The 12,410-nt window shown below is 36.7% G+C and overlaps 1 protein-coding gene across 4 annotated transcripts in view; it reads left to right on the forward strand.

Moving 5' to 3' along the window:
• MIPOL1 (mirror-image polydactyly 1) overlaps positions 1–12,410 on the forward strand; it is a 265,158-nt gene that overhangs the window by 68,803 nt on the left and 183,945 nt on the right. For all 4 annotated transcript variants that reach the window (XM_060175449.1, XM_060175451.1, XM_060175450.1 and 1 more), the window contains 2 exons: positions 2,925–3,060; positions 4,618–4,723. In XM_060175449.1, coding sequence (XP_060031432.1) covers positions 2,925–3,060; positions 4,618–4,723 — 242 coding nt within the window. The remainder of the gene's footprint in view (positions 1–2,924; positions 3,061–4,617; positions 4,724–12,410) is intronic.

Below are 12,410 nucleotides of genomic sequence, written 5' to 3' on the forward strand. Positions count from 1 at the left end.
GGTTTGAGCCCCCAGTCCCAACATGCAGGGTGAAAGCTTTGCGAGTGGTGAAGCAGTGCTGTAGTTGTCTCTTTATCTCTCTCCCTCTCTGTCTCCCCCTTTCCTCTTGATTTCTGGCTGTCTCTGTCCAATACATAAAGATAATAAAAATTATCTAAAAAGAGTAATTTTGGTTTTAGTAAGCACTATTTTTCCTATTTTCAATTTTTTAGATTTTTTTATATTGATTGATTGATTGATTGGACAGAGACAGCCAGAAATTGGGAGGGAAAGGGGTTATAGAGAGGGAGAGAGACAGAGAGACACCTGCAGTCCTGTTTTACCACTCGTCAATCAATCTTCTCCCCTGCAGGTGGGGACCATGGGCTCGAACCCAGTTTCATGTGCACTATAACATGTGTGCTCAATCATGTGTGCCACCATTCAGCCCCCTTTTTTAATTTTTAAAATATATGGATTTATCTTTGGATAGAGACAAAGAAATTGAGAAGGGAGGGGAGAGAGGTGGAGAGATAGAAAGACACCTACAGCCCTGCTTCACCACTTGTCAAGCTTTCGCCCTGCAGGTGGGGACCAAGGGTTTGAACCCGAGTCCTTGTGCACTGTAATGTGAGCACTTAACCAGGTGCACCACCACCTGGCCCCAACACTATTTTTTTCTTTAAATTAATTTAAATGTTTTTAGAAGGGTCTTGTACCTTCCCATTTGCTCCTATTATCGTACATCCTATAGCTTTTAAATTTTTATAAAAGAAAAATATATATTCTATAGCTTTTACCCATTTCTTACCTACTTTTCCCAAGAGAAATTTGGAAATTTATTTATTTCAGATAGAGAAAAAAGACAATTACTTAAGGAAGAGATTAAAAGGGAGAGACACCTGTAGTACTGCTTCACTGATCTTAAAACTTTCCCCCTTCAGGTGGGGACTGGTCGTTTGAACCCTAGTCCTTGAATAAATACCGTAGTATGTGTCCTCTATCAGATGTGCTACCACGTGGCCCCAAAGATCAGAATTTTTGACTCTTGCAACTTTTATCTATGGGAGTAAAGTATTTTGATAAATAGTTACGTGACATGAATATTTTAAGTTGAGACAAAAATCTCAGAAAAGTCACCATGTTAACACAGTAGTGCAAAGCAACATCTATTTCTATTTAAAAATCAGTCCATGCCTACATTAAGGGCAGTTAGCATGTAAAAAAGATATGTATGTTAATGTATTCCTACCTCATCGCAGTAGATTACATTCTTACTAAAGTGCAGTCTGGCATAGATTTTGGAAGAGGAAAGTGCATTCAGAAAGAAATGGTGAGCATTTTAGAAGCACCTGCAGACAAAGTATCTATTAGGTTATTAGGAAAGTCATGCTGACTTTTGCATAGGAAAACAGAGAAGAATACATCATGATGCAAGTTAGTTCACCAGGGAGGGTGCATGCATTGCCACGCATGTAATCCAAATTCAAGCCTGCCCCCCCTTCTGAAAGTGGGAACTCTGCTGTAAGGCCAGAGACCGTTTCCCAACTGTAGGGCAGCCTGACTGTAACCACCAGCGTCTCTGTGATGACGGGTTACCTTACAGGTTGGTTGCTCCTCCTACTGCCACAAAGATACAATATATTCAGTTCCCTGTGTCAGCCAGATGGTTCTTCCCTGGCTTTTTCGTAGGGCTCTGTAGCTTCTGTGGCTCTGAAGAGCAGTCCTGAGCTCCTTCCTTCTTCCCTCCACCCCACCCCCTCTCTTTTTTTTCTTTCTTTCCTCCAGGGTTATTGCAGGGTTATTGCAGGGTTATTGCTGCTTCTACGGCCACTTTTTCGATTTTTTTTTTTTTTTGATAGGACAGGGAAAAATAGAGAGGGGAAGGGAAGATATATAGAGAGAAAATAGACACCTGCAGACCTGCTTCACCACTTGTGAGGCGACACCTCTGCAGGTGGGGAGTGGGGGGGGGGCTCGAACTGGAATCTTTGTGTGCTTAACCCAGTGTGCCACCACTGGGCCCTCCTCCTCCCTCCTCCTCCTTCTCCTTCCTCTTCCTCTACCTCTTCTTCTCCTCCTTTTTTCTTCATCTTTTTCCTCTTCCTCTTTTTCCTGTTTTTTTCTTCTTCCCTTCCTCCCTCTTCTTCTCCCTCCCCCATCCCATCCTCTTCTCTTCCTCTTTTCTCCTCCTCCTCCTTTTTTTTTTTCCTTTAAAGCACTGGTGACTGCGTGGTTCCCTGTGAGCCCTTTAAATCACCTGGATTTGCAGCAGTTGCAAATATAGCACCTTCCAGCAGCAACCACAGCACTGGGTTTCTGCTTGAGTCCCCCCCTTCCTCTCCTGCTTTCCCTGTCCATGCCAATCACTAGCCTTCAGATAATGATATTTCTTCTTTTACCAGAAATTCCAGCTGTTCTTTGATGAAATTTGTTGTGTTGTTTTATTGTAATATTTATCTTCTGGAAGAAAGTCAGCTTCCCCAAACTAGAATGTGACAGTTCTGTCCCAGAAGGTCTCTTGATCTTCATTTTAATGGTTTGAATTCGTAATTAAATGTGATTGTTCTGTATTTTTTTTTTAAATGAGTATATTTTTAAATGAGTATTATTTCTGTATTCATGGAAGTGGGAAATACAGATTCCTGACCAAAACTATACATGGTTTTAATATTCACAATTCCTAAAGCCTGGATACCTTAAGTATATTACTCCATGTGTCTAAATGCTTTCATCATCAAGAATTGCTGAGTGCTTTCCGGACAGAGTTCTCTCAGTTGGTAGACAATACCTCTGTGAAGCTAATGTTTATTTCTTTGTATTCATATTTTCTTATTAGTACATAACAGGAGAAATTAAACACGAAGTAACTTTTCTCCCCCTTTGATGTATACATTATGAGTCCTACATAGTAAAAAATAGTCTCTGTGTTTTCCTTATTACAGCCCAATGGAGCATAGAGATAACGATTTGCATTCTAAATGTCTGGTTCCTTGTCAAGTTACTTCAGACTTAAATAAAGAGAAGACAGTAGCTCGTCTTATGAAAGAATTGGACATTCTCAGAGCCAGCAATAAAAAGGTACATTATAAAAAGCCTGATAATTGCACAGTATGCCTTGAGATGTTGACCTTCCCAGTTTCTTTTGTCACTCATGATAACTCACCTTTATTGTGTACTTAAGTGTTTTAACAGTGTCTGTGTATTGCTGCCATACCATGCCTCGGGGTACACCTGAGCTCAGGGATTGGCTATGAAAAGTTTCTTTGGTTTCCCGTCTTTTTAACTTGTACTATTACTTCCTTGTAAATAAATGTTTGGGAGCTCAAAACAAAACAAAACAAAAACTGTTTTACTGTATTAAATTTTTATTATTCTGGAGAATGGAAAATACAGTGAACTAGCTTCATGTTAGTTTCTTAAACTTTTTTTATTAGTATCTGCCATGTACTTACTCCACCTCAACAATATATGTAATTAAACTCTGAAGCAGCGCGACATGGCAATATTGTCATTTACCTTGTTATCAGACTGCTGCACTCTGTCCAATGCCATTTGTCATGTCTTGTTTCATTTTTCTCTTTTTTTCAGGTCTAGTCTTTTGAGCATTAAATAACGTTATTAAATAATGTTAGTTTTCTGTGCCTTCTTATTTCAACAACTACATACTTTTATAATTTTAATATTCTAGTTGTCTGACCTAATCAAACTGAAGCAAAATGCTTAGGTATATTGACCGTGTCTAGTGGAAGACAGTACAAGTAACACAAGCTAAGGCTGGAGTTAAAACTAAAATGCTTGGAGAGATTCTGTGTGAGAACATGAGATATTTTCTGAACTTCCATTTAGTAGTTATTTACTATACACCAAGTATTAATCAGGTCCCAGTGCCAATTTAAATGGGCTATGATAGGATAGTATTCTCAAAAAGGGATTGGTGTTGGATAGTAAGATTATTATCTCAATTAATTTTGTTTCAAAAATTAGAATTACTAAAGGAGGTTATAAAGCACTGCGGCTCATTATTTCATTAGGATAGTCCCTTCCAAGTCTTTTGCTATAAGACAAAAGAATAGATTAAAATGCTTTTTGCAGTATTTTTTAAAAAAAATTTTATTTTCCCTTTTGTTGCCCTTGTTTGTTTGTTTTTTATTGTTGTAGTTGTTGTTATTGATGTCCTCATTGTTATATAGGACAGAGAGAAATGGAGAGAGGAGGGGAAGAGAGAGAGGGAGAGAAAGACACCTGCAGACCTGTTTCACCGCCTGTGAAGTGACTCCCCTGCAGGTGGGGAGCATTCTTCCAGTCTTGTGCTTTGCTCCACGTGCACTTAACCCACTGCGCCACCGCCCGACCCCTGCAGTAGTTATTTTTAATATGTTGTTCCCTCTCTAATACCAACTGTTTATACACAAGGTTCAGGAATCGTGTATATGAAAATTCTTGGGTCATTCTACGTTGTTGCTGATAATTGTTATTTCATACAGTGTCGAAAGCCTTGATCCTCCCACAGTTTTGTTACTTAGCTAATTATAGTATTTTATAAGGATCTGGAAAAAAAATTATGTTGGGATTAATTATATTTGTGCAAGAAATTTAGCAGGTAAAAAAATTTTTTTTCCCACCACTGTACTTTAGCTTCAAGAAAAACTGACTAAAGAAGATAAAGAAAAGAGAAAACTAAAGCTGAGACTGGAACTCCAGGAGAAAGCAGCAGAATTCCAGATTGCTGAAAAGACCACAGGTATAGTAGATGAGCATTACATATGGGACTAAGACTCAGACACAAGGTGCTTTATTAACCTGTGGGACACAAGGTTATTTTATGATTTGAGTTGGTGAATTCGTCATACTAGCTAGCTAGCTTATTTCCTAAGGGAAAGGAAGCTTTTTTTTTTTTTTTTTTTTTAGCTTCTTAGAAAATAGGTGGCTTTAACATCCTGGTACTGGTATTAGTGAGAGCTTTACCTGTATTCATACTGATTTGGGCATTAAATGCATTGTTAACACCATGTCAATCCAATCACAAAAAGGTTGTTTGTTTTGTTGGAAGGGCCTGAACAAACAAGGGGAAATAATGATTACCAGTGCCTCTACCTTTCAACCAGCAGTTCAAATACCACTTATTGTTTTAGCTTGTTGAGAGGATATACTTCTCCTTTGTATGAAGGTAGTCATATGTTCCTTGCCAGACAAACCTACACTTGGTTCAAATATCAGTTTTGTGCAATTAGAAACTTGTATTTGATAATGTGAAGGATGATGGAGATAATATATTATTCTCTAAAAGTTTAAAATAAAATGTTACCAAAAGTTTATAAATGACTGTTGTAATATGTTTGGAATCTGATTACTGACAGGTGCTTTTTTTTTTTTCTCACTCACAGAACTATTTTTTTAAAAAAATATGTAGAATGTTACAGATTTGATCAGATCATCCTTAGTAGTCAATAAGCTTTATGTGCATAATGCCACTATATGTCTTCACACTGTCTGGGTATATTAACAATAGATAAATAGACAAATGTGGTGGCATAATAGAAACCAGCATTCCTGGAGATCACTTATTTTAATATTTTATACCAAATTATAATGATTTTATTTTTAATTTATTATTATTATTTTACCAAAGCACTGCTCAGCTCTGGTGGTGTGGGGGAACTGAACCTGAGACTTTGGAGCCTCAGGCATAAGAGTCTCTTTTCGGGAGTCAGGCGGTAGCTTATCGGTCAAGGTGGTGCAAAACGTAAGGACTGGTGGAAGGATCCCGGTTTGGGCCTCCGCTCCCCACCTGCAGTGGAGTCGCTTCACAATCAATGAAGCAGGTCTGCAGGTGTCTGTCTTTCTCTCCCCCCCTCTCTGCCTTCCCCTCCTCTCTCCATTTCTCTCTGTCCTATCCATCAGTACCAACAACAATAATAACTACAACAGTAAAACAACAAGGGCAACAAAAGGGAATAAATAAATAAGTATTGAAAAAAAAAGTCTCTTTGCATAACCACTATGTTATCTACCCCTGCCCTAATGATTTTAATAATGACTGTATTTTGTGGTTAGTTCGAAGTTATTATATTCATACTTTCTAAGTCACTCACCTTGCTTGCATTAACAAATGAAAGAACCGAGGTATTTTCGGTCTGAACTATTGTTAATATATATACAAATTAGAACTAAATATCACTATGAAAATATAATAAAAATATCCACACGCTTTTCTGGTAATTTTAAGCTTTCATGAATTTTTTTGTTGTTGTTCCTTTTATGGTGGAGATATATGACTTTTTATTTTTAGAACATTAAAATGTTTTTGAAAATTAAAAATATGTTAAAATGAATAAGTCAATTAAATTTAGAGCAGTGTGGAAATCTTTTTTTTTAACTTTTTAGTCATCAAGTATATCTACTAAGATGGTATTCTAAGAAAAACATCTGTTTTGAGATGCTTAATCATAATTTTACTATCTTTTAGTAATTTGCAGAAGCAACTTGCTAAAATTTGTGCCATCACTAGGTACTGAAAATTATGAATTGATATATTTGCATAGTTAATCTAATTGTAGGAGAGGAAGACTCATTAAACAATAGCTTTTACCTTTTAAACTTGTATAATATAGCTAATTATATACTTCAGGTACTTATTTATTGCTTTATATTTAAGAGTTTTAACTAAATAGTATTGCATATGCATACCTAGAAAGAAAATATTTTGATTATTTGTTAAAATAATTATGATGTACGTTTAAACATTTCTCAACAATAGCAACATATTATCATAATGTGAAAGATTTAGTTAGGTGTTTTTTTTTTTTTTTTATGAATATTGTTGTCACCATAGCTTCACCTCTCTGCACTGACATTTTTTGACATAAACAGAAAGAAAGAGAAAGAGAGACACTGAAGCTTCCCATTCTGTGGCTCAGGGGCAGATAAGGATCCCACATGACCAAAGAGGGCGTTCTTCCAGACTCACTACCCCAGGTGTTAAATATTTAAAAGAGGGGGGCCGGGTGGTGGCGCACCTGGTTGAGCACACATGTTACAGTGCACAAGGACCCAGGTTTGTGCCCTCAGTCCCCACCTGAAGGGAGAAAGCTTTGTGAGTGTTGAATCAGGGCTGCAAGTGTCTCTTGTGTCTTTCTCTCTACCCTCTCCCTCCAGATCTCTGGCTTCTATATCAAATAAAGATAATGAATTTTTTTTTTTAAATACTTAAATGTTTAGTATATTTTCTAGCTTCCTGTTGATGAAAATAGCAGTACTATATTGTTTCTCTAGAAAAAAAAAAGCTATATGGTTAAATGAGAAAAAGTTCTATCACTTAATTACAAAAATGACACAAAATGAAGAGCACCTATAATCCTTTAAAGTATTAACATTCGGGAGTCGGGCTGTAGCACAGCGGGTTAAGCGCAGGTGGCGCAAAGCACAAGGACCGGCATAAGGATCTCGGTTCGAACCCCGGCTCCCCACCTGCAGGGGAGTTGCTTCACAAGCGGTGAAGCAGGTCTGCAGGTGTCTATCTTTCTCTCCTCCTCTCTGTCTTCCCCCCCTCTCCATTTCTCTCTGTCCTATCCAACAACGACGACAACAACAATAATAACTACAACAATAAAACAACAAGGGCAACAAAAGGGAATAAATAAATAAAATAAAATATTTAAAAAACAATAAAAAATAAAGTATTAACATTCACAACACATCTCTAATTTTTTAATGTTTTAGTTCTATCTTATTAAAAGCGTCATTATGACATTTTACTTATAACATTAGAGATTTAAGTGTAATTGCTGCAGAAATCCATTGGTTTTGAGGCTATAAGATATTCATGAACAGAACCTTAGTAGACAGACTCTTTTCCATTTTTCACATTCTACATGCAAGCTTAGATAATTTTATTTTCTACCTGATTAGTAGCAAGTTCAGCCAAAGAAACTGAAACAATTGCAAAGAAACGACTTTGAATGAGGTTCTCAGCGCCTGATACTGTGTGTTCTCTACCTGGTAAAACATTCTAATCTCTTCCTGATGCTCTTTTTATTAGATACATTGTAGGAACTATGCTAACTTCTTGAAAAATAAAACACTTTTTTCCTTACCGAACATTTTATACAAGACATTGTGCTAAGCACTGCAGATGCATCATCAAATGAGACAGACTTGGGACTTCAAGCATTTCTTTTTGTCTGCAGTCACTCCTCACTTCTAATACACCATTCTAGTCAAGAGTTGTCAGTTTTGGGGTTCAGATTTTTGTTGTAATCTGTGTGGTAACCTCACAAAATTTGAGTTAAAACTTACTTTTGAGGTTGCCCTGGCTTTTATCCGTAATACTGTCTGTGATGTGCTTAATCCATAGAAGACACTTAATAATGGTAATTATGATGATAAGGTGGTGATTTGACTACCTTGGTTTCTTAGAAATTCTTGATCCAATAAGGGGAATATGTAAAGTGTACGTAACATAAAGAATTGTCTCGGTTCTGTGACCTTGTTTCACAAAGAACAGGCATGCATTCCTTTCTAGCTTTTAAGTATTTGCATTTGTTTTTCATTACTCAGTTTTCAGTTTTTCTTGACTCTGCAAATGTACTCTATTGAGTTTGAAAAGTAGTCTTATTCGCTGTAAAGAAAAATTAAATTATAAGTAGGTCTTACTTACATATGAAAAATTGAAGTAACTAGCTTCTCTATGTGTTAACATTGGGAAAATTTATCTCAGTAGCCTTTAAGAACTTGACTGTTTTCATTTACCTGGTGTGAATATGTAGATAATATAATTTAAAAATTATTTTTGTATATGACCTTCAAATATTAGGGGGTATTTTAGAGAAGCATGTGAAAGATTGACTCTTTGTAAGTACCTCTTCTCATGGAAATAAAGTGATTAAATCACAATACTTCAACATTTGCTTTACTTATATTGAGAAATGGTCTGAGAAATCACATTGTATGACCACTCTATGTATGTTAATTTATTCATAGGCCGCTGATGTAGTTATTAGTTTAAAAAAATATCTTGATCAATAAAACAACCACTTTTTGCTAAAGAATCCCAGTAGGCATTGTCTAATGTTTAATGACTTTTCCTTTAACATTTGTATTTTGTTGTTGTATTAGATGATGTTTCAGTTAAGCATAAAAGTACCAAGTGAAATAGTTTGTGTGTGTGTTGTATGTGTGTGTGTGTGTTCTATTTAAAACATTTATATTTCCTTAGAAGCATCATTTTTCTTTCTCAACTGCTCACTTTAGTGTCTCTGCTTTACATGTTATTTTTCTTTCTTGTGTGTCATCCATTAAAGATTAGCTGTGGAAGGTTGGAGCATGGAGAGATTATGAATGACAGAACAACTCCTGTAGAATAATAATCAGTTTTTGGTATTTAATGCTGTTTGACTTTTGCAGACACATTTCTTATTAACCTTTGGTACAAAGAGAAATCCAGGTTCCTGATATCTCATGGAGAAGATGAATTTGAGATCTTCTTCCAATTAAATTGAAATAAGGCCAATATTGGGTTTTAGCTAAAATAACTCCTTAGTTCCTAAGTCCTATATTTATAAGTCTAACATGTATGTATCTACCTATCTGTCTATCATTTATTATCCTTAGCTATCAACCTTTGTTATATTTTATATTTAATTCAGTGGTTACATACTTTGTTTAGCTTATTATACTGATTCTGCAATAATTTAAATAGTTTTTTTTTCTCTTTAAACATAGCTACTTTTTTATGTACCCCAATTTAGAATGTTTTAATAATAACATATATTGCCAAGCCCTTTTAAATGTAAAGAATGTTAACTTTATTTTGGTAGGAAGGTGAAAAGTTTGTGACTTTCCAAACCATCAAGATGTAGACTTCCTGACACTTGAAGCTAATTATATTCAACTCAGAGTGTAGACAAGTGATCTTTCATTACAGCAATCTATCTCAAGCAAAAAAAAAAATAAATAAGCAAATTGTTCATTGTTGTATTCTAAAAGTATTTGTTACCATATATCTTATCACAGATGTCAACCAATTACTAAGAACAAGAGTGAATGAAACCTGTATATTAGATTACCAGAAAATAATTTTATATTTATGAGAGTCAGGTGGTGGCGCATCTGGTTGAGCACAGGTTACAATGCGCAAGGACCCAGGTTGGAGCCACCCTCCCCACCTGCATGGGGAAAGCTTTGCGAGTGATGAAGCAGTGCTGCAGGTGTCTCTCTGTCTATCTCCCTCTCTATCACCCCTCCCCTCTCAATAAATGGAGAATTAATTAAAGAATTTATATTTACTTTTAAGACAGTATACATTGCAATCAGATTTATCTGTGTGTAGCAAGTTAGTAAAATGTTACAGCCTTTAATACATAATGTCCTTCATATAGTGAAGTATTGAACTATGTAAGTTTATATATCTACTTTCATTTGAAAAGCATAAAGTATATCAGGAACAGGAGCAGTCATTTCGGATCATTGAAGAAAGGAAGAGTATTGTGAGATACAACAAGTGTCTTCTATAAGTGATACTGGGGAAACTGAACCACTCTTATGTGGTAACAAAACTAACTTCAAGTAGAAAAGACTTGAATGTTAGACATGGAAACGTAGGCTACGTTGAAGTAAATATAATCAAAATGCTGCATTATATTGGCTCCAGGGACTTCTTTGGGGACTCAACCAGCAGTGGTAGCTTTGGAGCGATTGAGGGAAGTGAAATAGGAAGTAGGTGAGGAGGAGGGTGCCTAGGTCTAAGTAGAAACTATTTCATTAGGTACTTTATGGTGTCTTTTTTAGGTCTTTCTACTTGCTTGCTGCATTTACTGACTCACTGCAAACTATTGTGTGCTATTATTGCTTTCGAGTGTATATTTTCCCCTAACTTATGGATACATGTGAACATTTGCCCTATCTCATGGGACTTAGTCTGTATCTAGGTTTTGAGACTTTGTTAGGAAGTGCACCACCCAAAATGGAATTAAGTAGTCTTATGAACTAGGAAAGGTCTCACCAGAGTAATGAAGCTGGAGGCCTGACATTCCACATCTGACGTCTGTGGACATAATCTGAATTGAAACATGTCGACATGGTACTGGTTGCATTGAACAGGTTGGGATCAGCAGATGTAGTATCAATTGGTATGAATTAAAAGAAGCATAGAGGAAAGTGGTCCCTACCCCAGAGGTTCCAGGACTGGAAGAAATATGACTTTGCTTCTTTATTTGACAGTTTCGCTACTTAAATAGACTTAAATAGACTTAAATTTTGCATGAGTTTCTAATTAAACACTAGCAATTTCTGCATTGTTTACGAGTTAGAAGTCATAGGTTTAAGATAATTTAATGGTAGTCAACAATTTATTTGGCTTTATACATTAACTCTTTTTTCAGCTACCAGGTTCCAGGTGCTACCATGATGCCAACCTGATTTCCCTGGACAGACAACCCCACCAATGCGTCCTGGAACCCCACATCCCCAGGAACCTGCCACACTAGGGAAAGAGAGAGGCAGGCAGGGAGTATGTATTGACCTGTCAACGCTCATGTTCATCAGGGAAGCAATTACAGAAGCCACGTCTTCCACCTTCTGCATCCCACAATAACCCTGGGTCCATACTCCCAGAGGGTTAAAGAATAGGAAAGCTATCAGGGGAGGGGATGGGATACGGAGTTCTGGAGGTGGGAATTGTGTGGAGTTGTACCCCTCATATCCTATGGTTTTGTCAGTGTTTCCTTTTTATAAATAAAAACTTTTTTAAAAAGTTAGATAAAAAGGAAAAAGAAAATTAAAAAAGAATTTAAAAAGTATATTACGGGAGTCGGGCTGTAGCGCAGCAGGTTAAGCGCAGGTGGCGCAAAGCACAAGGACCGGCATAAGGATCCCGGTTTGAACCCTGGCTCCTCACCTGCAGGGGAGTCGCTTCACAGGTGGTGAAGCAGGTCTGCAGGAGTTTGTCTTTCTCTCCCCCTCTGTCTTCCCCTCCTCTCTCCATTTCTCTCTGTCCTATCCAACAACGACAACAACAATAATAACTACAACAATAAAACAAGGGCAACAAAAGGGAATAAATAAAATAAATATTTTTTTTTAAAAAAGTATATTAGGAGCATAAAACAGGCCTTTAGTTGTCTGGGCGATGGCGCAGTGGAGAAGGCATTGGACTCTCAAGCATGAGGTCAGGAGTTCAGTCCCTGGCAGCACATGTACCAGAGTGACGTCTGGTTCTTTTCCTCTCTCTCTCATCTTTCTCATTAGTAAATAATAAAAATAAAAACCAGGCCTTTAGTCTAATTATACTTTTAAGTATTTTCTTTTTTAACATTTTATTTTATTTTATGAAAGAGACGTACAGAAAGAAAGACCAAGAGTGCAGCTCAGCTCTGGTTTATGGCAGTGCTGTGGATTGAACCTGGGAGCTCAGAGGCTCAGGCATCGAAGTC

Source organism: Erinaceus europaeus, chromosome 16 (genome assembly GCF_950295315.1).
Source record: "Erinaceus europaeus chromosome 16, mEriEur2.1, whole genome shotgun sequence".
Lineage (NCBI taxonomy): Eukaryota > Metazoa > Chordata > Mammalia > Eulipotyphla > Erinaceidae > Erinaceus > Erinaceus europaeus.